At 53.4% G+C, this 26,109-nt stretch overlaps 3 protein-coding genes across 3 annotated transcripts; all 3 read right to left on the reverse strand.

The window, feature by feature from the left end:
- Positions 1-4,296: 4,296 nt before the first annotated feature.
- On the reverse strand, positions 4,297-8,357 carry LOC130265900 (keratin, type II cytoskeletal 6C-like). The gene is made up of 9 exons (XM_056515236.1): positions 7,753-8,357; positions 6,676-6,890; positions 6,516-6,576; positions 6,262-6,357; positions 5,974-6,138; positions 5,769-5,894; positions 5,431-5,651; positions 5,119-5,153; positions 4,297-5,013 (listed from the first exon to the last, which is right to left on the reverse strand). Exons 1-9 carry the CDS (start codon positions 8,260-8,262, stop codon positions 4,775-4,777), a joined length of 1,668 nt encoding a protein of 555 aa, XP_056371211.1. The 5' UTR covers positions 8,263-8,357; the 3' UTR covers positions 4,297-4,774.
- A 3,607-nt stretch (positions 8,358-11,964) lies between these two features.
- LOC130265904 (keratin, type II cytoskeletal 3-like) lies at positions 11,965-16,002 on the reverse strand. The gene is made up of 9 exons (XM_056515241.1): positions 15,408-16,002; positions 14,427-14,641; positions 14,267-14,327; positions 14,012-14,107; positions 13,679-13,843; positions 13,447-13,572; positions 13,025-13,245; positions 12,634-12,668; positions 11,965-12,549 (listed from the first exon to the last, which is right to left on the reverse strand). The coding sequence occupies exons 1-9, from the start codon at positions 15,963-15,965 to the stop codon at positions 12,209-12,211; spliced, it is 1,818 nt and encodes a 605-aa protein (XP_056371216.1). The 5' UTR covers positions 15,966-16,002; the 3' UTR covers positions 11,965-12,208.
- Positions 16,003-19,780: 3,778 nt separating this feature from the next.
- On the reverse strand, positions 19,781-25,203 carry LOC130265906 (keratin, type II cytoskeletal 6C-like). The gene is made up of 9 exons (XM_056515242.1): positions 24,607-25,203; positions 23,767-23,981; positions 23,511-23,571; positions 23,115-23,210; positions 22,817-22,981; positions 21,790-21,915; positions 21,320-21,540; positions 20,897-20,931; positions 19,781-20,790 (listed from the first exon to the last, which is right to left on the reverse strand). Exons 1-9 carry the CDS (start codon positions 25,201-25,203, stop codon positions 20,450-20,452), a joined length of 1,857 nt encoding a protein of 618 aa, XP_056371217.1. The 3' UTR covers positions 19,781-20,449.
- Positions 25,204-26,109: the final 906 nt, after the last annotated feature.

The raw sequence follows: 26,109 nt of genomic DNA on the forward strand, positions 1-26,109 counted from the left end.
CCTCCCTGTGGGGCACTGGGGCCCTGGGATGATTTCCCAGATGCCCCCAGTCCAGGTGAAGGGCTCAGCTCCTTGGCCACCAGCCCAGCCTTTCCTCCAGGGAGTCACAGACACCTGCAGAGCCCCCCAGGAATGGCAGAACTCGTTCAGTGAGGGTTCTCGTGGGGAGGAGGGAGGGGGGCAGCTCCAAGGCTCCCTGGGGCCAACAGGAGCTCCTTGTCCAAGGCTGATACAAGAGCAGTTCCCATTTCAGCTGTTCCTGAATGGATCAGATCCAGCAGAGGATCCCCAGCCCAGAGAGACCCAGCACAAACATGGGCACAACCCAGCTCCTCTCCTGTCACCTTCCTCCTGGTTGTGAGCCAGAGTCACGACCTGGAACGTGGGTGGGTTTGTACCCAAGAAATTCCCATCTCAGCCTGACCTTGTGGGAAAACCAATCTGTCATTGACCTGGAGGACAGTGACACGTTCAGGTGTGTCACAGCAGCCTCTGAGGACAGTGACAGGTTCAGGTGTCACAGCAGCACCTGGAGGTCACTGACAGGTTCAGGTGTGTGAGGAGGGTCTGGAGGTCACTGACAGGTTCAGGTGTCACAGAAACATCTGAGGACAGTGACAGGTTCAGGTGTGTCACAGCAGTACCTGGAGGACAGTGACAGTTGAGGTGTCACAGCAGCACCTGGAGGTCACCAGCAGGTTCAGGTGCATCACAGAACTTTCCCTTGCAAAGGCTCCAAGCCTCCCCCTGGCATTCTGTGACATTTTGTGCCTGTGTCCACCCTCCCAGAGCAGCTGAGTCCCCAGTCCACAGGAGGAAGAATTGATTCAACCCACACTCCAACGAAATGAGATAATGGGGGTTTGGGGTTGTGCCTATAAACCCATGGAATATCATTCCATTCCCAGGACAGAACTGGGGAGGGTGGAAGGAGGAGGAGCTCAGGGAAGCTCCACCGTGCCAATGAAATGGGTGGGAGGAGGAAGGGGAGGAAGGGGAAATGGTCTCTGCCAGCAGCAGGTGTGGATGTTGCAGTTGCCACGAGTTGAGCAAATCCAGCTCTACCTGTCCCAGCTGCAGCTGAGGCAGGGCTGGGAGGGAGCAGGAGGCTCCACGTTCCCAGAGAGCCCATCCAGGTCCTGGGGCTGGGTGGGAGCAGCTGTTCTGCTCAGGCAGGGTCAGCATCCAACAGGGGCCAAGTCCAGCAGGAAAAGTGCTCATCTGTCAGCTCAATCTGTCCAGGCAAAGCTGGGTGAATGTCAATTAGACAAAGGGCCCACATTTTTCTGCACAGCTGCAGGTGATGCTCTGGGACACAGATGCCTCTGGGTCCTGGCACAAGTCACCCTGGAGACTGGCAGTGGATTCACCCACAAGGAACCCAAGGAGGTGGTGGAGTATCCTGGATTAAACATCAGGAGCACTGTGTGGAAAGCAAAGGGAAGAGCTCCCCTTAGCTAACTTTCTTTGGAAGTTGCACAGCTTTAGGCACCTCTGTCGATGTGTTTGCCCACAGGAGTTCTCCTCCCAAAGCCCAGACACTCCGTGGAGGTCACTGCTTCCATGAGCTGCTCATTTTGGTCTCTCTGGAGGAGGTCAGAGGGTTTTCTAGTGTGTATTTGACCTGGTTTTTTAGACCAATCAAGTTGGAGGTGAGAGAACTGGGAGTGTTGTGTTTGAAGTGCAGAGAGGGGTTCACAGGATGTTGGTCCCCACTTTTAACCTTCTTTAACCTCTCTGTTCCTTCCTGAACGTCCCATCCTCAAGATCCCAGAGGGCTCCAGCTGCTCAGAAGTGTGCCAGGAAAACCCCAGCCTGGAGGATGAAGGGGGAGGTCACCTCCCAGGTGGCAATCCAGTGCTTCTCACAAAAGCAAATATTCCAGCAAATGTTCCCTGCTCCCCAGCTGCCCAAAGTCATCCCTGCAAGCCAAACTGGGGGAGTCTCCTCCAGGGGAAAAAGCCATGCTGGCTCCCGAGGCCCTCCCACCACAAACATGATTAGCAGCAATTAAAAACTCATTACAGCCCTAATTGCAGCAATAAAATGCCACTTGGGTTAATTTCCCAAGGAGGTTTAAAACACGGCACTGATTCGGTTTCTTCTCATGTTCTGATGCAGAAGAGGAGGGATCAGCCATGCCCTGACCCAGTGGAGCAATGACACTTCCCTGCCCTGCATCCTCCTGTCAGCAGCTCTGCAGAGTGAGAAGGTTCCCCCAAGCCTGATTTCTGCAGCTGCTCCCCCTCCCAGCTCCCTCAGCTGCTCCTCAGGAGCTCTCCAGACCCTCCTCTGTGGCTTCAGCCCCTCCCCAGCTCTGTCCCTGTCCCTGGACATGCTCCAGCCCCTCAGTGTGTTTCCTGGCATCCCTGGATGGGAAGCAGCAGCTCTCAGTGCCCACAGAACGGCACAGGGATCCCAACCCTCTCATCCCAGCACCACGCACTTGAGCAGCTTCCTTCACCTCCCATCTCATGAGTGCAGAGATGGGAATGACAAACCCTGGCATCTCTTGGCTCCCCTCCAGGAAAACTCAGGGAACTCAGAAAAATCTCGTGTGTTTTGGCAGGGTGACATCAGCACCTTTGGCTGGAGATCTCTGTCCTCTCTGCCACCTTCCCCAGGTGTCCCCACGACTCTCCTGGGCTTTGAACCTCTGGGGTCCACACCTGGCCCTGGACTGTTCCCTGGGATCAGGAGGGAGGAGATGATTTCAGGGTCTTCCCTGGGATAAGGAAGAGGGCCATGACTTTTTGGTCTTTCCCATCCCAACCAAGAATCAGAAATGTTATTTTTACTCAAACAGGAGGATAAGCATCATTCAGAAGCTGGGAGGGTGAACTGAAGGAAATCAGGGGTAAGAAAAACAGCAGGAAATAACACTGGTTCAAATAAAAATAATAATTTCTTCCTTATTTTGCTTGTTTAGATGACAAGGACTTGACAATACTGATCTCCATTTCCATATTTTATCTGCACCAGATCAGTCATAGAACCATGGAATGGCTGAAGTTGGAAAGGACCTTAAATCCCATCTGGTCCCACCTTCCCTAACACACACTGCAGAGAAGCCAGGGCTGATTCACCTCTTGCTCCTCCCAGAGCTACAGAATAATCCAGTCAAGCATTAATCAAATGGATTTGGCTGCAGTGGGATGTAATTTGGAGAGGACTAATGACTAACCTGGCTGAGCAGCCTGCAGCTCTGATGGCAGGTTCTGGGCTCTGGCTTATTCTTTCATACTGGCTTTTTTTTCCTTTGTGAGTAATTTGTGTCCAGTCAGAGTTGTCAGACCTTCCCACGGACGAGGAGCTGCTGTAAGAGCCAGCCAGACAGGAGAGGGTGCTGCTCTCCTTGTGCCAGCCCCAGGGAGGATTTATCCTCCTCAGCCTGGCTCCAGCCACCCACTGGAGACTCCTCCGTGGCAGGAGATGGAATGAGATGGTCACAGAAAGTGGGAAGGGATCCTCAAACCCACCCAGTTCCACCCCCTGCCATGGGCAGGGCACCTTCCATTAGACCAGGCTGCTCCAGCCAACCCAAACCCCAAATGGGAATAATGAATCTCAGGATGATGGCAAGGAAACACCTTGACATTCTCAAGATCATCCATATCAGCTCAAAATAGGCTCATGGAGGGGTTTGGGTTGGACAGGATCTTAGAGCTCGTCCCATCCCATTCCATGCCCTGCTGTGGGCAGGCACACCTCCCATATCCCAGGTTTCTCCAAGCCCTGTCCTGGCCTTGGACACTTCCAGCAATGGGGCAATCTCAGGGAAATCCATTCCAGGGCCTCCCTGCCCTCACAGCCAGGACATCCCATCTAAATCTCCTCTTTTCCAGTTTGAAGTCATCACCTCTTGTCCCTTCACTCCCTTTCCAAGTCCCTCTCCAGCTCTCCTGGACCCCCTTAGGAGAGGCTCAAAGGTTTTCTCTCACTTATCTCCAGGTGAGCTCCAGCTCTCCCAGCCTGGCTCCAGAGGGGCTCCAGCCCTGCAGCAGCTCCTCATCCTCCCTGGCAGGGCAGCTCTGCAGGTGGGGTCTCACCTGAGCAGGGCAGGACACCCCCTCCTCTGGTCCAGCTCTCAGCCACCAGCACCCCCAAGTCCTTCTCCCAGGGCTGCTCTCAGTTATTTTGCTGTTCAGTCTGCACTTGTCCTGCAATCACCCTGATCCAACCCGTGTTTCCCTCCCCTGGGGAGCGTCGAGTGATGAGAACACAAGAGCATCTTCATCTCTCTGCAGTTTATTGGTGCTGGAGGACCCTGGGCAGGGCACTGGCAGGAAGCAGCTGATTCACACGACTGGGGGGAACAGGGCCACACGCTCCAGGCGGGCAGGAGGAAAGGGAAAAGATCCATAAACATTAAAGCTGCCAAATTACTCCACCTGGGGAAGGTGGACAGCTCCAGACCTGTTTCTCACTCCTAAATGTGACTGTGGGACATCATCTCCCTCCTCCTGCTGATGTGGGCTCCTGCCACAGCTGGGGCAGGGTGCGGGGGACCCACGGGGGGAACACGGGCTGTGAAAAGGGTCAGGAAAGAGCAGGTCTGCACAGGCTCCTGCTCAGCTGGTGCACAGCCCTGGGGAGCTCTGCAGGGCCGGGCACTCGCCAGGGAGATGTGCCGCCCCAGAGGGACGTGTCTGTTTTCCACCTCGCTCTGGGAGATTTCCCCCAGGAGCTGTTTCCTCCTGGGGATGGAAGGGCTGCGCTGCTGGCGGGAGGAAGAGGAAGGTGCTGCTTTCGCTGGGAGGACGGGGGCGAGGGCTCAGTATTTGACCGCGGAGGATTTGACCGTGGTGGTGGTGACACATCTCCGCACCGAGGAGCCGCCCCCGGCCGCGAAGCTGCCGCCGGCAGTGCCGCACATCCTGCCGCTGCCGGAGGAGAAGCCGCCGCCGAGCATCGCTCCTGCCCCGCCGCAGCTGCCGGCGCTCCCGCCGCACACTCCTCCTCCCAGGCCGCTGCCAGCTCTGCCCCCGCACACGGCGCTCCTGCCCACCACGGCTGCAAGAGAGGGAGAGCCTCGCTGAGCACCAGGCAACGTCCTGAATCTCCACAAAACCAAGCACAGAGCAAATTCTGCGCAGGAAACTATGTGTGGGTACTTACAGACATTCACGTTGGAGGGGTTCTCTAAGCAGAGCCTGTGTAGGGAGAGGAACAGCAGTCAGAATCTAGACACAGTCGGGAGCAAAACCCTTCCCCAGATATTCCTTTTATATCCTGTTTCATATAAGATCAATCAAGCCCCTGAGAACTATTTCCGGTGGGGACTACGTTTCTGTTTTGGTCTTCAAAATTTGGAGGAAAAAAGGAAAGGAATCGGAATTCAATGTTAAATGTGCTGCAAGGGATGATTAGAGATGAATCTGAGCCAAGGGGGGGCAGAGCCCTGGCCCAGCCACTGGTGGGAGGCCTCACCTGTTCTCCTCGCCCTCCAGCAGCTTCCTGTACATGGCGATCTCAACGTCCAGCGCAATCTTGATGTTCAGCAGCTCCTGGTACTCCTTCAGCAGGCGAGCCAGCTCCTCCTTGTCCTTGCTCAGGGCACATTCCAGCTCTTCCAGCTTCCTCCTGGCATCCTTGGTGGCCATCTCCCCCCTCTCCTCAGCCTCAGCGATGGCTGACTGGAGATGATGGTTCTGTGGAGAAGAAAATAGATTTATTAATTCCCTCTGCCCACCCTCTGCTGGAGCATCCTCATGGCACAAACTGGAGAGAAAAGAGGAGGAACCCACGAGGCACTGGCCAAGCCCCACCTGCTTCTTGACGTTCTCAATCTCTGTCCGCAGCCTCTGGACATTCCTGGTCAGCTCCTGGATCTCCATCTTGGTGTTGCGCAGGTTGTCCCCGTGCCGGCCGGCCGTGCTCTGGAGCTCCTCATACTGCAGGCATGGGGAAAAGACCATCAGGGACACAACCAACCACAAACTCAGGGGGTTCCCTCAGCCCTGCCCAGCTCACCCTGCTCTGGTACCAGGCCTCGGCCTCAGCCCGGCTGCTCTGGGCGATCTGCTCATAGTGGCGCCGAACCTCCTCGATGATGCTGTCCAGGTCCAGGTGCCGGTTGTTGTCCATGGACACCACCACGGACAGATCCCGGCTGATCGTCTGCATCTGAGACAGCTCCTGCAACCAAGGCATGAGTCAGAGGCACCAGCTCGAGCCTAAATGCACCCAGGCACTCATCCAATCTTGATGTTTGGCCTCCTCAATGCAAGTCCAGCCCCCTGGAGAAGAGAGAGTTCCTACCTCCTCATAGATGCACCTCAGGAAGTTGATTTCATCAGTCAGAGCTCCCACCCTGGCTTCCAGCTCCACTTTGGTCATGTAGGCACAGTCCACGTCCTAAAGGAAAGATCTCAGAGTTGGACCATGGCTTTGTCTCATCACACAAGAGCTGTTGGCTCTCCCTGTTGGGATCCCCCCATTTTGGAGCTGAGTCCTTCCCACGTCTTTGCCTCCTGTCCCCCCTCACCCCATCCCTGCTGGGTCTTCAGGCTCACCTTCTTCAGCACCACGAACTCGTTCTCAGCAGCCGTGCGGCGGTTGATCTCCTCCTCGTACCTGCGGCGGGGGCAGCACAAGGTGAGGCTGTGCCAGCCCTGCTCACGGCCCTGCAGGCTCTGCCCCAGCTGCCCCGTCCCTGTCCGTGCCCGCACTCACTTGGTTTTGAACTCCTCCACGTACTGCCGCATGTTCTGCAGCTCCGACTCCAGCTGGCCCCGCTGGCCCAGCAGAGACTCCAGCCGCCTCCGCAGGTTCTGGATGTAATTCTCAAAGATCACATCCAGGTTCTTCCTGGGCCCCGATGGCCCTTGCTGCTGGAGCAGCTCCCACTTGGTGGAGAGCACCTTGTTCTGCTGCTCCAGGAATCGCACCTACAGCCAACAAAGGGGGTGTGAAACATTCCCCAGGGAGACATCCCTGCTCAAACCTCCTGGGAGCTTTGGAAGGAATCATTCCCCAAAACCTTAGCATGATCTCTGCTTCCACGGGGAAAATTCCTCCCTTTTTTCTCCTTTTTTCCCTCATCATCCTTAAATTCCGCCTCTTTTCTCCTCCTGTATTTCTGCTCTTTTTTTGTTGGTTATTTTTTTGGAGGCGAGGTGTAGCTATTGAAATGCTTCCATTACAATCTTACAAATTATTTCCAATACCAGTTGGGATTTTCGACATTAATTTTCAGGACCATCAGATTCTTTTTGACCTTCCAGTGAATGGAATCCCATTGGTCTCCATATTCAAGAACACTCCTCTTATCAGACACGGAAATTATTCCATATACACGTCATGTATTTTAAAAAAATATGGAGCACACTTATAACCAATATTTTCCCATTTCAGATAATTTAAAGGGTACTCATCTGCACTTAAACTGAAACAAGAAATGGTTGGGATTTTTTAAAATTTCATTCCTAGATTTTATGCTCCTTGAGCAAAAATTATCCCAGAAAAAGGACAGACTTAAAGAAATACTTTAGTCACTGAATATATCCCCTTCACTTTGGGCTGTCTGCACTGGAGAGAAAACCAATGTGCATCCACCAAACCTGGAGAAAGTTGTCCAGTTTCTCTGTGGATACTAAATTTTTACATTTCCTCAGGAGGAAACCAGATGGAACCCAATGGAAACCATCTCAACCCAACTCTGAGCAGAGAAGGACAACATTTCCCTCTCCAGAGCAAAAGGAATTTCTGCAGTTTTCCCATTCCCGAGCAAGTCCAGCTCCAAGCTCTCACCTTGTCGATGAAGGAGGCAAACTGGTTGTTCAGAGTCTTGATCTGCTCCTTCTCCTGGCACTTCACTTGCTGGATCTGAGGGTCAATGTCCACGTGGACGGGCCGCAGGAGGGTTGGGTCCACCTGCACCGGCTGGATCCCTCCAGGGAACCCAGGGCCGCCTCTGACGGGGCCCCCAAAGCCGCCCATTCCTCCACCAATGACACCTCCTCCAATGCCACCAAATCCTCCTGGAAATCCTCCACCAAAGCCACCCATTCTACATCCGTAGCCGCTGCCGTAAGAGCTGCCCATGGAAATCCTCGTGCTGCCCCCCAGGTTGTGGAGGCTCCGGCTGCTGAATCCTCCGCAGCGTCCGCCGCCTCCTCCGATCCCCCTGGACGTGGAGAACGAGCTGTAGCTGATCCTGCTGCGGCCACTGCCTCCAAAGCCACCTCCAACAGCAGAGCAGGAGCTGAATCCCCTTTTGCTCCCGACTCCAAAGCTCCTGCAGACAGACTGGCGGGACATGGTTCTCCTCAAAAGATCCAAAACTGGGGAGCAAGGAGAGATCGACAGAGCTGAGCTGGTGCTGAGGGCAGAGAGAAGTGCTCAGAGTCTTCTCTGGCTTCACAGCTCCAGGCATTCCCTTTTATCTGCTCCTGAGGTGGGCTGGGACAGCTTGGGCGTGAAGAGGAAACAAATTTACTGTCTTCATCAGCTTGGTGCGGTTACCAGATTTTTGCCAAATTGGTGACTCCACCCAGAAATCCGCTTCGCCGTGCAGAAGGAAAAGCAGGAGCACCGAGGCAGGTTTCTGTGAGTAAGTGGACTCCCATATCTTTATTTCATCTGGAAAAATATGTTTTACAGTGATGTTGTCATGTTCTTCCCTCCTCCCACTTCCCTGCCTGCTCCTAACGACTCCACAGATTGTCTGACTCCAGATTTTTTCTCCTGACACTCCACACCAGCCAAGCATTTTGGTGAAACCCAGATGGAATGAGGCTTTCACAATTCCCCCAAGCACACCCCAAATCTTCTTGTTAAGTGGAAAATTCACAGTGGCTTTCCAAGTGTAAAAATGCCACATCATTAACATTTAGCAGGGGTCAGCATTTCTGTTTTCTCTGAGCTGCTTAGTTCCTTCCTAAGAGCATCAGCTGGGAAAGTCTGGGACAAGCAGGTCCTGGGATTATGAGCACCAGAGCAAGGGAACAAGGATGTCCAGCTCCTTACTTGTGCTTTTCCAATGGCCACAGGGATGGTCAAACCACAGAGGATGGAAAGGACGCTCCAGGCGTGTTGTAATGATGACTGACAATAATGTTTAATTTCATGCACTAACTCCCCGGCAATGGATTTGGACACTCACATGAAGGACATCTGGCAGGTACCTTCTGAGCCTTACTAATCAAATAAATATTTTAGTTACATTTATTAATGTTATTGGTAAAGAATACCAACATTTTCTTCATTCTTATTTCCTGAAAAACATTTAAAAAGTCAAGGGAAATATATATTTTTAAAGCACTTCAGCAGTCAAAAAATATCCTGTTTTTAAGCTTCACGAGTGCATCTGTGGTTTTCATGGTCCCACAGGAGATTTGGGCAGGTAAATGTGGTTTGAAAGCATCCCTAGGAATTAGCTGGTGGCCATAGACACAGCAAACACTTTGGGAAACCAGCCCAGAAAAACACTTCCAAAAGCAACTGGAGGAATCAGAAACATGAGTGTCATTGATTGTCACTGGAATGAGGCTTATGGAGCCACAGACTGTGTGGAATGGGAGGGAGGGGAGGACGTTGTAGTTGATGGGGATTCAACTGTTGGCCAAGATTATCCCACCCTTAGGAACTCAACAGTTGGCAGCAGTTATTTGGCAATTGAAGGACACAACAGTTGGCCAAGGACTATCCCACCATTAATGGGCTAAACAGTTGGCAAAGGGCTATCCCAGCCCTGAGGGGGACCAAGGGCTGGCCAGGGGTTACCCAGGAGTGTTCCTGCAGCTGGAGAATGGACAGCACCCCCACAGCACTGCAGGGACACCTCCCTGCCAAAAGCAGCTGCAGTCAAGATGGGCTGGTTTCTCCATGGTCATCTCCCAGATGGAGATTTCAGTTCTCCAGACCCTCCTGCAGCCCAGCACACTCAGTCATGACGAGCAGCCCAGGGCAGCTTCAGACTGGCTCGGGTTTAGGTGGACAAAACAGGTTGTCCCTTTTCCTGGCCTCCCTCCCAGCTGCCAAAGCCGTGGAATGAAGGCACCAGGACTTCACTGGAACATCCCACGAGGAGGTTCCCCAAGGAGGAGGAAGATCTGCAAAGTCAGCCAGATGCCTGGGTGCTGACCACAGTCAGCTCCTGCAGATAAGACGCCCAGATTGAGTCACTCTGACGTCTTCAGACAAGATGTGCAGATTATTCCAAACCTGGAGTCACCTGAGTCTCCTCCAGGTAAAACTCGGCAGGCAGCTGGGCTCCAGCCATGCCCTCAGATCTCTTGCACAAGGAGCTGTGCACAGCAGAATCATCGACACCAGGAAAATGTGAACTCGGCAGAAACCGTGGATGGAGCCGGAGCCGCGCTCCAGCTTCGCTTCTGCCCAGCCAAGAGCAGGGGGAGGTGTCGCAATGACTCCTCAGCAGCGCTGCAACGCCGTGTAAAGCTCATTGTAAAGTTTAGAAGAAATAGGCTCTTACAATTAAATGCTGAAACAGGTGATTAAGCACCAAAACAGGTGACTCTTGCCCCAAGCCAAACCTCAAAGTGCTCCTGGCACAACACCAGCTTCGCACAGGCATTGCTTACTCAGCATCTTCATTTGGCCAAAACCCAGCCAAATCCCAGCTCCAGCATCCCTCAAAGTGGGGTGAACTCCCTTTTCCAAGAGCTCACTTGGAAAAGCTCACTCCAGCCTTTCCTGGGCCTCCTCCTCAGTCTGCAGCTTCCTGACCCACTCTGGAACATCAGCAACTCCCAGAGGCTGTTGTGGGACTCCTGAACCACCACTGACAGCGTTTCCTGCCTCTTTGATCTCTCCAGGTGGTGGAGGAACCACAGCACGGCCCAGATAAAACTCTCCAGACTCCCTTCCCAAACCCCCTCCTGAGCTCCTCCAGATCTCTCCCTCCTGCTCCTGGAGCAAGGATGAGCCACTGGGAATTTGATGGACTTGTCAGGGAGAGGAGCTCATGGATGGATGAATCACAGCTCCCAGCCCCTGCGTTCCCACGGCTGCTCAGGGATGGTCCATGGCTCTCTGCTGCTCCCCTGCTCTCTGAGTGCTGAGCTGTGCAGCTCACCTGGTCATCCCAAGCCCAGGTGCACACCAGAGGCAGTGCCTGACCAACATCCAGACCCACTGTTATCCGTGTTCACCAGCTCTCCCACCCAAGGGGTCCTACCCTGCCCGCCCCTCATCACAACCCGAAAAACCCGAAACTCTGACTGATCCAGTGTCAGCTCCCACCTGCTGCTGCTGATTCTCATCATCCCTCAGCCCCTGTGGGTCTCTACTGCTCTGGCCACACGGCACTGGGAATGTTCCTGCCTAAGTTGCAGGACACAGGTTTCAGCAGACCCCTTGCAGAGCTTCCAAAACCCAATAGGGATTGAAAAAGTCCCTTTCCTAGAGCTTCAGGAATGTTGCCACACCTGGAGAGATGTGATGTGGGCACTGAGGCACTGAGTGCCTTTGTGTTCCTAAAGCTGAGCTCAAAAACTGGGAATAGCTCAATGACTGGGAGGATACTGGACCCATTTGTGCTGGAGGTTTCCAGACCCAGCAGTTGCAGAAATCTGCAGTGGGAATGACTCTACAGGATTCCAGGGATGAACTGGGTGATTCCCCACGTCAGGAGATTGAGCAGGCTCCTGCATCCCTCAGTCTGGTCTTCTGCTGGCTCACAGTCACTGAGCATTGTGTGAACTGAGCATCCAGCGCCCACCACCTGGACTTGTGCCTCCAGGTGAGCGTCAGGCATCACCTGAGCGGGGACGCCTGCCCTGGCCCCCCCGTTGGGCTCCATCAAAGCACAGGTACGACACACTGAGCAAGAATGATCCCAGCTTCCCAACAAGCTGCTTCCCCAACGCACGAACCACCCTGCCCAGAGAGGCTCCCGCAGCAGGGACACAACAACATCGTGAATGTTCTCTGCGATTTATTGGGAATGGCAACATCCCGGGGAAGGCGGGCGGGACACACACAGAAGAAGGGAGGAAAGAGGGGTTTTATACACATTTGCCGCAAGAAATGTACAACAGCGAGGAAGGCAGAGCGGCCCCTCCTGCCAGGCAGCTCCTGGTGCCGGGACACGCACGGCATCGCCACCGAGCCCGGCTGGGACCAGGAGCCGCATGAGCTGCGGGGGCACAGCTCATCCCCTGCAGGAGCAGGGCTGGCTGCGGAGGCTGGGCTGCTGTCAGGAGGAGAGAGGAGCTGCTTCTTTCCCTGTCAGCCTCGGGGCTCAGAACCTCACTCCCGAGGATTTGACCGAGGTGGTGGTGACGCATCTCCGCACGGAGGAGGATCCCCCGCCGGAGCCGCACATCCTCCCGCTCCCGGAGGAGAAGCCCCCGCCGTACATCGCTCCCCCCATGCCGCAGCTGCCCCCCATGCTGCCTCCTCCGAAGCTGCTGCCTCCTCCGCACATGCCGCCGCCTCCCATTCCTCCTCCCATGCCGCTGCCTCCGAATCCTCCTCCCATGCCGCAGCTGCCGCCTCCGAATCCTCCTCCCATGCCGCTGCCTCCGAATCCTCCTCCCATGCCTCCTCTGCCGCCGGAGACAGTCGTCCTGCCCACCACGGCTGGAAGAGAAGCGCAGGTTGCTCACCTGTTTCCCAAAAGAACAAGTTCTACCACTCCTGAGGGACCCCAGGGCAGATACTCACAGACATTGACGTTGGACATGCTGTCGTTGCACAGCCTGTGAGGGAAAATGGGACCAGTTATTCCTCTGGGAAGTGCACAGCTCTTCAGTTGAGAATTTCCCATTTTTGTGCAAGTTTATATTGCTCATTTATTCTTTAAAAAAAATTTAGCAACCTCTTCAGTATTTTTTTCAGAATTTTCCAATTATTCTTTTAAAAAATTAGCAACCTTTACCTTCACATTCTTTAAAGAGAGAAAACCCGTTAAGTATGTTTATGCTTAATATAATCAATAAATACTTGAGAACTCGAGCGTGAATGACACGAAATCAACCTTTTGTGTGGATTCAGGAGTTTTACCCACATCTTATAATCTGTCAAGAATTTAGTCAAATTGGTGCCAATCAAGTACCTGTTCTCCTCTCCCTCCAGCAGCTTCCTGTACATGGCAATCTCAACATCCAGGGCAATTTTGGTGTTCAGCAGCTCCTGGTACTCCTTCAGCAGGCGAGCCAGCTCCTCCTTGTCCTTGTTCAGGGCACATTCCAGCTCTTCCAGCTTCCTCCTGGCATCCTTGATGGCCATCTCCCCCCTCTCCTCAGCCTCAGCGATGGCTGACTGGAGCTGCTGGTTCTGAGGAAGGGAAAACCAGTGTGTGAGATCCTTTCTGCCCACCCTCTACTGGAGCAGCCTCATGGTACAAACTGGAGGGAAAACAGACCAAAAAAATCCATCTCCTCCAAAGTGCGTGAATTTTCATGGCTGCTTTCCCTCTCACCACCCAGCCCCATCCTGACCCAGCTGTTACCCAGTGAGGAGCTGACTGTCTCTTACCTGCTTCTTCACGTTCTCAATCTCAGCCCGCAGCCTCTGGACGTTCCTGGTCAGCTCCTGGATCTCCATCTTGGTGTTGCGGAGGCTGTCCCCGTGTTTCCCAGCAGTGTTCTGCAGCTCCTCATACTGGAGACATGGGCAGCAAAGACATCCATGAGGGACACAACCCACCAAAAACTCAGGTAGTTCAAGCCTGGGAGTGCCCCAGCTGCCTCAGCCCTGCCCAGCTCACCCTGCTCTGGTACCAGGCCTCGGCCTCAGCCCGGCTGCTCTGGGCGATCTGCTCGTACTGGCGCCGAACCTCCTCGATGATGCTGTCCAGGTCCAGGTGCCGGTTGTTGTCCATGGACACCACCACGGACAGATCCCGGCTGATCGTCTGCATCTGAGACAGCTCCTGCAACCAAGGCACGAGTCAGAGGCACCATCTCATGAGGGGAGAGAAGAGAGGCAGCTCCAGGCAACCTCTCCAGATCAAACCCACAAAGATGCCCAGCCCAGCCTTGGTGTCTTTAGCCACCACACCCTCATTAAAACTTCACCCAGGGGAAGGGAGAGCTCCTACCTCCTCATAGATGCACCTCAGGAAGTTGATTTCATCAGTCAGAGCTCCCACCTTGGCTTCCAGCTCCACTTTGGTCATGTAGGCACAGTCCACGTCCTAAAGGAAAGATCTCAGAGTTGGACCATGGCTTTGTCTCATCACACAAGAGCTGTTGGCTCTCCCTGTTGGGATCCCCCCCATTTTGGAGCTGAGTCCTTCCCACGTCTTTGCCTCCTGTCCCCCCTCACCCCATCCCTGCTGGGTCTTCAGGCTCACCTTCTTCAGCACCACGAACTCGTTCTCAGCAGCCGTGCGGCGGTTGATCTCCTCCTCGTACCTGCGGCGGGGGCAGCACAAGGTGAGGCTGTGCCAGCCCTGCTCACGGCCCTGCAGGCTCTGCCCCAGCTGCCCCGTCCCTGTCCGTGCCCGCACTCACTTGGTTTTGAACTCCTCCACGTACTGCCGCATGTTCTGCAGCTCCGACTCCAGCTGGCCCCGCTGGCCCAGCAGAGACTCCAGCCGCCTCCGCAGGTTCTGGATGTAATTCTCAAAGATCACATCCAGGTTCTTCCTGGGCCCCGATGGCCCTTGCTGCTGGAGCAGCTCCCACTTGGTGGAGAGCACCTTGTTCTGCTGCTCCAGGAATCGCACCTACAGCCAACAAAGGGGGTGTGAAACATTCCCCAGGGAGACATCCAACTCCTGGGAGATTTGGGAGCCCAGGGAATCATTCCCCATCTATGTCTCATTTGGGCATTCAAACTCCTGAAGCCCATGAGAAGCATTATTTAATTTATTTATTATTAGTCAATTAAGTTTTGGGTCATTCTGAACGTCTCCCTTGGGGACAAAGAAAGGTTGCCAGTAGAAAACATCATGCCAGTTTTCCATAGCATCATGGTTGGACTTTGCCATCATCTTTCCAGTCTAGAAAGATGAAATTTTCTTCCCCAACTGCCCATGAATTCTCTTGGGTGGGATTCTCTATTTCTTCGGCTTCTATTTTAAATGAAAATAATCCAAGAGTATTGGAATGGAGTTTAATGTTCTGAAGTTTCTAGAATCAGGTTTTGAGAAGAAAGTCTCATCAAAAAGCAAATCCCAGCAATGAGAACTCTTAGGACAATTAAATTTACAATGATGACTTTGCCCTGAATCACCTAAAATGAGGCTGCAGAAGTGCCTTGGCAAGTAAATCACCAGAATACCTTCCAGATATTCTCTTTGGTCTTCCATTAGCACAAAACCTCCTCTATTGTTCAGTGCTACTTAATAAAACCTGACTAATTACAACTTGATGCTGAGGCATTGGTCCGACAACTCCAACAGCAATTGGTAAGTGAAAAAATTCCCATTCCACACCCCAAGAAATATGTTTGATGTGCCACCTCCAAAAAACATGGTCCTAAACTCTCACCTTGTCAATGAAGGAGGCGAACTGGTTGTTCAGGGTCTTGATCTGCTCCTTCTCCTGGTTTTTGACCTGCTGGATCTGGGGGTCGATCTCCACGTGGACCGGCCGCAGGAGGCTGGGGTCGACTTGCACGGGCTGGATCCCTCCAGGGAACCCGGGAGCGCCAAAGCCGCCCATTCCGCCCATGCCCCCGCCGCCCATTCCGCCACCGAAGCCGCCCATCCCCATGCCCCCGGCCATGCCCCCGGCCATGCCCCCGGCCATGCCCCCGGCCATGCCCAGCCCTCCGCAGCTCATCCCCGCGCCGAGGCCGCCCATCCTGCCGCCGTACCCGCCGCCCACGGCCAGCCCCCTGCTGCCCCCCGCGCCGTGGGCGCTGCGGCTGCTGAAGCCCCCGCAGTGTCCTCCTCCTCCTCCTCCTCCCCGGGACGAGGAGTACGAGCTGTAGCTGATCCTGCTGCGGCCGCCGCCGCCCCCAAACCCGCCACCCACAGCGGAGCAGGAGCTGAATCCCTTCCTGCCCCCGACGGCAAAGCTCCTGCAGACGGACTGACGAGACATGGCTGCTCTCTCCTAGCACAGTCAAAATCCAGAGGAGCAGAAACACCAACGGAGTTGATGACAGAAAGAAGCCTGTAGAGTCTTCTCTGGCTCCAACAGCTCCGGGTATTCCCTTTTATCTGCTGCTGGAGGTGGGCTGGAACAGCTTGGGCGTGAAGGTGGAAAGCAATTTAATATTTTCATCAGCACAGGGTTGTTGACAGATTCGCCACGAGCTTTGCCATATTTGGGGCTGCCCAGAAACACGCCCTGTAATCTAGAGGTGAATAAAGCAAGAGCATCCAGGCAGGTCTCCATGAGTAAGTGGACTCTTGTATCTTTATGGCATCTTGGAAATCAATTATGTCCATAAATCTTTTTTGCAGCCCCTCATTGGATATCCAACCCTCATTAGTGGCTCCCAATGATTTCAGATAGAGATCTACATATCAAAGCTCCACAGAAAGGCAAAGTTTTGATGAATCCCAGCTATAATATGGCTTTCACAATTCCTCACACACACCCTTAATCCCTTTTTTATATGTTAAATTGCCTTTGCGTTTCAGGAGAAGTTTCCCAATCCTGAATGGGAATTCATGACACCAAAATTTGAGGAGACTCAGCATATTTTCCTGCTAGAAAGGAAAAACATCTACTTGGAGCATGTGGTGTCAGAACAGTGGGAGTGTCTTCTACCTGTAGACTCAATTCCCTCCACTGGCAGCTCCACAAATCTGGGACAACCAGCTGGGGCTTTGGAGGATGCTGAAGCAGAGGGAAGAAGGTGACTGAAATTGTCTCTCTCTCCTCAGTGTTCTGAGGGTGGCAGGAATGACAACTTGAGAAGAATGAAGGGACACATGGGGAACCCTTTGGTGACAACGTCAGGGACAGACAAACACTACGGAAGAGGAGCGACAGACGGACATTTCCAAGTGGTGAGGGGTTCCTGCTGCACTGTGAATTTACAACCTCTGATTTCATTTTTTTTTTTTCCCCAAAAAATGAGATGACTGACATGGAAAAACCTGCTGAGAAATAGAGCTGTTACAACCCCCAAGGCACAGTATAACCTTTTGCTTCCAAATAATTTATTGGGAAAGGAATGTGGTTTAGGAATGTGGTTTAGAAATGTATTTTATAGAATGTCTCTGAAATAAACCCTTTTTTTTGTGTGTCTGTGTTGCATGTAAATGAAATCTTAATTAATTACAGAAAATACAAATAATATCAGTGTGTTCCAAAAAAAAGTGGTATTTATAGGATGTCTCTGAAATAAACCCTTTTTTGTGTGTGTTGCATGTAAATGAAATTTTAATTAATTACAGAAAATGCAAATAATATCTGTGTTCCAAAAAAAAGTAGTATTTACAGACTTGGCTTCCTTTTAAACTAGAATCTATTTAAGAGGCATTCTAAAGGTTTTATTTTCTTGGATATTATCAATTAAATACCTGAATAATTTAATGAATTAAATAGAAAATGAATGTTCACATTTTCCTAGAAAACAGCACAAGTAATGAAAAAATTACAGAAAATTCACATTCTAGCCCTTGAAATACTTAAAATGCAGATTTAAGAACATTCAAAAGACCTGTGTATGAATTCAGACCTTCAGAAGGAATTTTCAATCTCCAATGAGATCTGGGCAACTAAATGTGGTTTGAAAGCATCACGAGGCATCAGAAACCAAAATGTCCCTGACTGTCTCTGGGACGGGGTTCTGAGCCCCTGGTGTGGGTGGAACAGGGTGCAAGGGAGGGGAGAACATCACCCTGAGGGGTCATGGCTGGCCAAGGCTCATCCCACTCTGGGGGGCTCGGTGAGATTGGCCAGGGGTCATTCCACACTGGGGGGCTCAGCAGCACGTGAACTCCAGAGTTACCCCACTCCTAACTCCTGGCTGGTCAACAGTAATCCCTCTCTCAAAAGATTCATGTAAAAGTTGGCCAAGGATTGTCCCATCCACTCAAAAAGTTCAAGGGTTATCCCACCCTCCATTGATCAGGTAAGGGTTGGCCAATGGTTATCCCAGCCTGGAGGGGACCAAGGGCTGGCCAGGGGTTACCCAGGAGTGTTCCTGCAGCTGGAGAATGGACAGCACCCCCACAGCACTGCAGGGACACCTCCCTGCCAAAAGCAGCTGCAGTCAAGATGGGCTGGTTTCTCCATGGTCATCTCCCAGATGGAGATTTCAGCTCTCCAGACCCTCCTGCAGCCCAGCACACTCAGTCATGACGAGCAGCCCAGGGCAGCTTCAGACTGGCTCAGGGTTTAGGTGGACAAAACAGGTTGTCCCTTTTCCTGGCCTCCCTCCCAGCTGCCAAAGCCGTGGAATGAAGGCACCAGGACTTCACTGGAACATCCCACGAGGAGGTTCCCCAAGGAGGAGGAGGATCTGCAAAGTCAGCCAGATGCCTGGGTGCTGACCACAGTCAGCTCCTGCAGATAAGACGCCCAGATTGAGTCACTCTGACGTCTTCAGACAAGATGTGCAGATTATTCCAAACCTGGAGTCACTTCGGCCTCTTTCAGGTGAGACTCAACACCAAGCTGCTCCTTCATATCTCTTGCACAAGGAGTTGAACACGGCAAGATCAATACCAGGGAAAATGTGAACTCGGCAGAAAAAGCCAAGCCACGCTCCAGCTTCACCTCTGAGCCAGCCAAGAGCTCCTGTCACAGGTCTTGCACACAGGAGGTGTTGCAGCGACTCCTCACATGGCACACAACACTGCATTCTGGATTTTAAAGCTGAGAAACAACAAACTTAAAATTAAGCACAAAACAGGTGACTCTTGCCACATGCCAAACCTCAAAGTGCTCCTGGCACAACACCAGCTCCTCAGAGCCTTCCTGGCATCTTCTTGTTGGGCCAAACCCAGCCACGTTCCCCAGCCCTGGCGCCCTCACCCTCTTGCTGGGGCTCCAACAGGAGAATTCTCTCTTCCAAGAAGCCTGCAGTCATTTCCTGTTGCGTTTCCTGGGCCTCCTCCTCAGTCTGCATCTTCCTGACCCACTCTGGGAACATCAGCAACTCCCAGAGGCTGTCGTGGGACTCCTGAACCACCACTGACAGCGTTTCCTGCCTCTTTGATCTCTCCAGGTGGTGGAGGAACCACAGCACGGCCCAGATAAAACCCTCCAGACTCCCTTCCCAAACCCCCTCCTGAGCTCCTCCAGATCTCTCCCTCCTGCTCCTGGAGCAAGGATGAGCCTCTGGGAAGTTGATGGACTTGTCAGGGAGAGGAGCTCATGGATGGATGAATCACAGCTCCCAGCCCCTGCGTTCCCACGGCCGGGATCGCGGCTCCTCCTGGGGCACAGGAGTCTGTGGCTGACTGCAGCCAGCCCAGGGGCTTGGCCAACATCCTGATCCACACTCCTGCCCTCCCACACTGCACACGGCAGCACTGGTGCCATCTCCTAACAGGGCCAAAGTCTCCTGCACCTGGAGATGATCCCACAGGAGCCTCAGAAGCAGCAGCTCAATGACATTGGCTGGTCCCAGGGGTGCCACACCTCTCATCCAGGGGAAGGTGTCCCTGTTCCTAGCAGGGGCTTGGAATGGGATGATCTCTAAGGTCTCTTCCCTTATTCAATGCTTCCAGGTCTCCAACCTGGGCTCTTATTTCTCATTGTTCAGCTGGAGGACCCAGAGCCCCACCATTCAGATATAGGCTTGTCCAGGTGAGAGTCAAGAGCATCATCTGAGCTGGGGCACCTGCCCTGATCCATCCCCACCACTGATCTGTCCCCTGAAAACACAGGGATGGGCAGGAATGACTCCCCTCTCCCTCCCTGCCCCGAGCAGCTCCCAAAGCAGCAACACAATGACATTGTGAATATTCTCTGCAATTTATTGGGAATGGCAACATCACAAGGAAGGAGGCAGCCCACAGAGGAGGGGGAGGCGGGGACAGTGCGTCTGTGTCATGGGAGCTGGGCACTGAAGGACAATGTCATTCCCCTTAGGAATAGTCCAGCTGTGTGTGAGGTGTCCCAGGTGTCACCGAGAGCTGGGACAAGTGGAATGGAAGGCAGAGCTCCAGGGAAGCTCCTGCTGGCAGCACCCAAGTGAGCAAAGCTGCCCAGAAGCTGCACCCTGGGCCAGCTCATCCCTCTGGCCACTGCCTGAGATGCCCCCTCCCCAAGGGATGAGTCCTGCTTGCCCCACACCCACCCTGACCCCAAAGGCCTGCAAAGGGAATAGCAGGATGGACACGCACAGAAGCGCCCCAGAGACAGAACAGAAGGGAAAGAGGGGTTTTATACACATTTGCCGCAAGAAATGTACAACAGCGAGGAAGGCAGAGCGGCCCCTCCTGCCAGGCAGCTCCTGGTGCCGGGACACGCACGGCATCGCCACCGAGCCCGGCTGGGACCAGGAGCCGCATGAGCTGCGGGGACACAGCTCATCCCCTGCAGGAGCAGGGCTGGCTGCGGAGGCTGGGCTGCTGTCAGGAGGAGAGAGGAGCTGCTTCTTTCCCTGTCAGCCTCGGGGCTCAGAACCTCACTCCCGAGGATTTGACCGAGGTGGTGGTGACGCATCTCCGCACGGAGGAGGATCCCCCGCCGGAGCCGCACATCCTCCCGCTCCCGGAGGAGAAGCCCCCGCCGTACATCGCTCCCCCCATGCCGCAGCTGCCCCCCATGCTGCCTCCTCCGAAGCTGCTGCCTCCTCCGCACATGCCGCCGCCTCCCATTCCTCCTCCCATGCCGCTGCCTCCGAATCCTCCTCCCATTCCGCAGCTGCCGCCTCCGAATCCTCCTCCCATGCCGCTGCCTCCGAATCCTCCTCCCATGCCTCCTCTGCCGCCGGAGACAGTCGTCCTGCCCACCACGGCTGGAAGAGAAGCGCAGGTTATGTTCCCACTGCCCAGTCTCAGGCTCTGTCTCTGACGAAACAGAGTCTGACGCTTTTTCTCAGGGACCCCAGGGCAGATACTCACAGACATTGACGTTTGCCATGCCATCGTTGCACAACCTGCGAAGGAAATTGGATATTTTAATTACCCAATAAATGAGAGGTTGTAAAACTTTAAACTGTTTCCTCTACCAAATCATTTTCCTGGTTCACCCTCGTGAGCCACTTTGGAATCTCTAAAAGGTTGGAGGAGGGAAATGGTTGGCAATTCCTCTTTACAACAAAGTTTCTCCAGATTTGAGGTTCATTGAAAACTCAGCAGTGACAGAGATGGGGCAGCTGCTCTGCCCCCTCCAGGGAGCCAGTTACGGCTCCTGACCCCAGAACATCCCACACAGCATCAATCACAGCATCCACCCATTAGCCCAAATAACTGGTTTGGGATTACAGTCGATATTCCAGGTGCCCAGTGTAGATCACAACACCCAATGAGATCTCAGTTGTTTACCTGTTCTCCTCCCCCTCCAGCAGCTTCCTGTACATGGCAATCTCAACGTCCAGAGCGATCTTGACGTTCAGCAGCTCCTGGTACTCCTTCAGCAGGCGAGCCAGCTCCTCCTTGTCCTTCTGCAGGGCGCTCTCCAGCTCCTCCAACTTCAGCCTGGCATCTTTGAGAGCCATCTCCCCCCTCTCCTCAGCCTCAGCGATGGCTGCCTGCAGCTGCTGGTTCTGGGGAGCACAACGGGAGCTTTCTCACACCTCAATTTCTCCCTGGTGATCAGTCCTCAGACCCCCAAGAGGAGAAGTCAGGAGGCAAATAACCATCTGCATGAAGTGAACTCGGGGCGAAAGAAGGTTTCTGCCCCGCTCATGGTCATTTGGGATCCAGCCTGCTGCCACCTCCCCCTGAGACACCCACCAGCCCCTTCCTTCCTTCGTGCCCTCCATCTCAGCCCCGAGAGACCAGCCAAGCCCCACCTGCTTCTTGACGTTCTCCATCTCAGCCCGCAGCCGCTGGATGTTCCTGGTCAGCTCCTGGATCTCGATCTTGGTGTTGCGCAGGTTGTCCCCGTGCCGGCCGGCCGTGCTCTGGAGCTGCTCGTACTGAGGGCACCAAGACACAACGACACATCAGTGGCACATTCCTGGTGCCTCCAGGAGATTCGTCACCAGTTTCAGGGCTCAGGTGACACTATGAGGACCCGCTTTGCTGCTGATGGATGCCCAGCTCAATGTTCAAGGTGGCTCTGGGACTCAGTCATGAGGTTTGAGCTTTGAAATGGATCTTTGTGACACTAAAACACATCTCTTGGCATCCAAAAAGCCACCTGGGCTGGAATTTTCTCATTAAGGTGCATTTTGGGCCACTTTTATCAAGAGGTTTTGATGCCTTAAGTTTTAGCTTTCACAATTTTCAGATTCTGTACTGCATTAGTATATGACTCTGAACTTCATAGAAGGTGGTAGGAAGTTCTCCTCCCAGTTCAATCAGACAAAACAATCCTTTTCCAGCCCCAGAACCAAGGACACCATTGCAGCTTCAGGCCCAAAAATTGCAAAAAGCAGCAACTTGAGGAGAGCAATCTGGGAGGATGGCACTGCATAACCTGGAGCTGCAACTGGACAACTAACCCCAATATGGAAATGGACCAAGACTTATAAAACTGTGAAAATCTATCATCCATCTTGAGTGTAGCCTTGGCCAGCCTCTTGTTCTGCACAAGATGTATCCTGTGAGGGCCTTTTTAATAAATACCTGCTTTATTCCTTTAACACTGCCTAGCCTCTGCTCTAGGGCAGCCTCCCAAGGCAGCAGTTTGTGCCACGCACCTCAGTGGGTTTGGGACGCGTTGGGAACAATGAGTCAGATCCCTCAAAAGCAGCTCAGTCCCTCTGGACCTTCCTTGCACCACGAGCTCCAGCCCCGTTAGCTTGAAAGGATGTCTCATCCAGCCATGAATTACTGAAAATCACCCAGCCACACCCAGGCTGCTGCCTGACTCACCTGGCTCTGGTACCAGGCCTCGGCCTCAGCCCGGCTGCTCTGGGCGATCTGCTCGTACTGGCGCCGAACCTCCTCGATGATGCTGTCCAGGTCCAGGTGCCGGTTGTTGTCCATGGACACCACCACGGACAGATCCCGGCTGATCGTCTGCATCTGAGACAGCTCCTGCAACCAAGGCACGAGTCAGAGGCACCAGCTCCAGCCTAAATGCACCCAGGCACTCATCCAGCCTCAGTGTCCTTGGCTACCACACACCTGACTGCAATTTTGGCCCCCCCGGAGAAGAGAGAGCTCCTACCTCCTCATAGATGCACCTGAGGAAGTTGATTTCATCAGTCAGAGCTCCCACCCTGGCTTCCAGCTCCACTTTGGTCATGTAGGCACTGTCCACATCCTAAAGGAAAGATCCCGCAGAAAATAGTTTTGTTTCCTCTTGGGAATCCTTCAGGGTTGTGGGAGTCGCTGTCTGAGGGTTTGGTGCTATTCACTGGGACATCATTATGTTTATATGTAATTCTACAGCCGCATATATAAATAATTAAAATTCAATAATGTTATGGTGTCATCCCATTATGCAAATTGAATATAAGGGATTCCAGATATCAGCTGGGAGATCTTAAAAACTCGACAATTCCCATTCAAGCACAGGTAAAGCCAAATATTGGGGGATTATTTGGTGGTGCCTGTGACTCACCTTCTTCAGCACCACAAATTCGTTCTCGGCTGTCGTGCGCCGGTTGATCTCTTCCTCATACCTATGGAGAGGAAAAGTGCAAATTGAGTTCCTGGACTTTCCTGCCTAAGGCCGTGAGAAACAAACTGAAAGGGAAAAACACCCCTAAATTAAAATATTCAGGCTGAAAAACTATCTCCACTATCACCATAAAAAGCAGTTGGGAAAAATTAAAGTGACCAAAAAGCTCCTGAGCTGCTCTTGGCTCCGCACTCACTTGGTTTTGTAATCCTCGACGTACTGCTGCATGTTCTGCAGCTCCGACTCCAGCTGGCCCCGCTGTGCCAGGATGGATTCCAGCTGCCGCCGCAGGTTCTGGATGTAATTCTCAAAGATCACATCCAGGTTCTTCCTGGGCCCCGATGGCCCTTGCTGCTGGAGCAGCTCCCACTTGGTGGAGAGCACCTTGTTCTGCTGCTCCAGGAATCGCACCTACAGCCAAGACACAGAGGACCCTCCATCACACAGGAACAGCTGCCACCAAAACATCTCTTGCATCACTCAGAATGATTTGCATGGTGATGAGAGAACCAATTAACTATGTTTTTCGAAATTTCTGATGGTACCTAAGCTTCAAAATCAGGAAAAGAAGGAAATTTCTAATAATTTTCTACTCAAAGGAGCTTTTACACATTGCCCTCACTCTAACTCCGTCCCTATTGCAGGTAGTGTGGAAATCTGATCTCCAGCCTAGATTTAAAAGTCTGGATATTTGAAAACAAAGAGAAAAATATATAAATTAATATTTAAATGGGAGGTTGTTTGGGCAGAGAATGGCGGAGGAGGGAGAATCTGTGCCCGAAACCTGCGGAGGTTGGAGGTGTTGAACCTGCTTGCGAGTAACCTCAGAGTAGAGCTTGGTGCAACAGGGCAGATGAAAGCCCTGGAGACATTGCTTTGATCTTGTGTGGAGGAGAGATTCCCATCTCTTCCTTAATGAAAAGGCTCTGCTCAAGCTTCTCTGCCTGCTGGGATTCAGCTCCAGAAGGACGTTTCTGCGCAACTGGGAAGTTCCTCCTAATTTTGGCCTTAATCAGGCACAATCCCACCCTCTCACCTTGTCAATGAAGGAGGCGAACTGGTTGTTCAGGGTCTTGATCTGCTCCTTCTCCTGGTTTTTAACTTGCTGGATCTGGGGGTCGATCTCCACGTGGACGGGCCGCAGGAGGGTGGTGTCGATCTGCACGGGCTGGATCCCCGGGCCGCCTCTGCCCGGGCCACCCATGCCAAAGCCTGGGCCACCAAAGCCACCCATTCCTCCGCCACCCATCCCGCCACCAAAGCCACCCATTCCTCCGCTGAAGCCACCCATTCCCCCGCCGCCCATTCCCCCGAAGCCGCACATCCCTCCTCCTCCGCCGCCCATGCCGCCCCCGAAGCCGCCGAGCCCCCCGTAGCTGCCCCCGAAGCCGCCCACCCTGCCGCCGTAGCAGCCGCCCATGGACATCCTGGCGCTGCCGCCCATGCTGTGCAGGCTGCGGCTGCCGAAGCCCCCGCAGCGCCCCGCGCCCCCGAAGCCCCGGGACACGGAGTACGAGCTGTAGCTGCTCCGGCTCCGGCCGCCGCCTCCGAAGCCGCCGCCGATGGCGGAGCAGGAGCTGAAGCCCCTCCTGCTGCCCCCTCCGAAGCTCCTGCAGACAGACTGGCGAGACATGGCTGGTTTTCCTCGAAGAGCCAAGAACGGAGGAGCTGCAGAGCTCAGCGGGCTGTGGTGAGCAGGTGGTGGAAGAAGGGAAGTCAGTCCCTCTGGCTGGAGGGCAGCGGATGCTCCTTTTATGTGTTTTTGGAGGTGGGCTGGGTCTGCATGGGCGTGAAGGAGGAGACAGGTCCTGTCTTCATCAGCGTGGCGTGGCTAAAGATTTCCATCTCCAATTTGCCAAACATTGACCCTACCCTGAAACACACCCTCTAATGCAGGAGAAAAGGCAAAAAAATCCAACTGGGGCTCCCAGCACGCCATGAGTAAGGAATCTTACGCCTTGTGAAGCATCAAGAGCCTCCCTAGGATACACCAGGCATTTGTTTTCCACCTTTCATCCGCCGGGATTGTTTCCCTGCTTGTGTTTATCTTTAAATCTCTCACTCCAAAGCCCCATTGCAGGCAGGCACTGCGGCTTATGCCAAGTTGTAGCCTGGCTTTCACAATTCCCAAAACACACCTAAGTTACACCCTCGGCTTTCTTTTTACTTGGAAAATTGCCTTTGGCTCAGAGAATTGAGTTTCCCAATCTACAGCCAGAGCTCAGCAAATTGCATTTTGATGAGGCTCTGAGCCTTTTTGATAAATAAAACCTCACTGGTGACGAGACACTGGTGCTGGCACTGGAAATTCATTTGTTGTTGGACTAAAGCATGTGCCGCTGTCTTCGTGTCGAGACAATCTCAGTGCTGATGAGGAAATACCCTCTTTGGGAGACCTGTGTAGGATTTTCTGAAAGCTTTCAGGACCACGAGGAGACACCAGGCACGGCTGCCATGGTGGGACGTGCAGGAAGATGGAGGGACAGCCCCAGGAACACAGTGGGAGGAGGGATCCTAAACCTTGCTGCCCACATCACAC

The sequence above is a fragment of the Oenanthe melanoleuca genome, linkage group LGE22 (genome assembly GCF_029582105.1).
Source record: "Oenanthe melanoleuca isolate GR-GAL-2019-014 linkage group LGE22, OMel1.0, whole genome shotgun sequence".
In the NCBI taxonomy this organism is placed as follows: domain Eukaryota; kingdom Metazoa; phylum Chordata; class Aves; order Passeriformes; family Muscicapidae; genus Oenanthe; species Oenanthe melanoleuca.

Bases quoted from the DNA above. Each gene is read 5' to 3' on its own strand.
- LOC130265900 (XM_056515236.1), bottom strand. From the start codon at position 8,262: ATGTCCCGCCAGTCTGTCTGCAGGAGCTTTGGAGTCGGGAGCAAAAGG. The intron at 6,891-7,752 runs GTGAGAGCTTGG...TGTTGGCTGTAG, and splicing joins TTGCCTCCTTCATCGACAAG to GTGCGATTCCTGGAGCAGCA. The intron at 5,652-5,768 runs GTGGGGCTTGGC...TCTTCTCCACAG, and splicing joins TTGAGAACGTCAAGAAGCAG to AACCATCATCTCCAGTCAGC.
- LOC130265904 (XM_056515241.1), bottom strand. From the start codon at position 15,965: ATGTCTCGTCAGTCCGTCTGCAGGAGCTTTGCCGTCGGGGGCAGGAAG. The intron at 14,642-15,407 runs GTGAGAGTTTAG...TGTTGGCTGTAG, and splicing joins TCGCCTCCTTCATTGACAAG to GTGCGATTCCTGGAGCAGCA. The intron at 14,108-14,266 runs GTGAGCCTGAAG...TCTTTCCTTTAG, and splicing joins AGTTCGTGGTGCTGAAGAAG to GACGTGGACTGTGCCTACAT.
- LOC130265906 (XM_056515242.1), bottom strand. From the start codon at position 25,203: ATGTCTCGCCAGTCTGTCTGCAGGAGCTTCGGAGGGGGCAGCAGGAGG. The intron at 23,982-24,606 runs GTGAGAGGGTGG...TCTTGGCTGTAG, and splicing joins TCGCCTCCTTCATTGACAAG to GTGCGATTCCTGGAGCAGCA. The intron at 22,982-23,114 runs GTAGGAGCTCTC...CCTTGGTTGCAG, and splicing joins TCAGGTGCATCTATGAGGAG to GAGCTGTCTCAGATGCAGAC.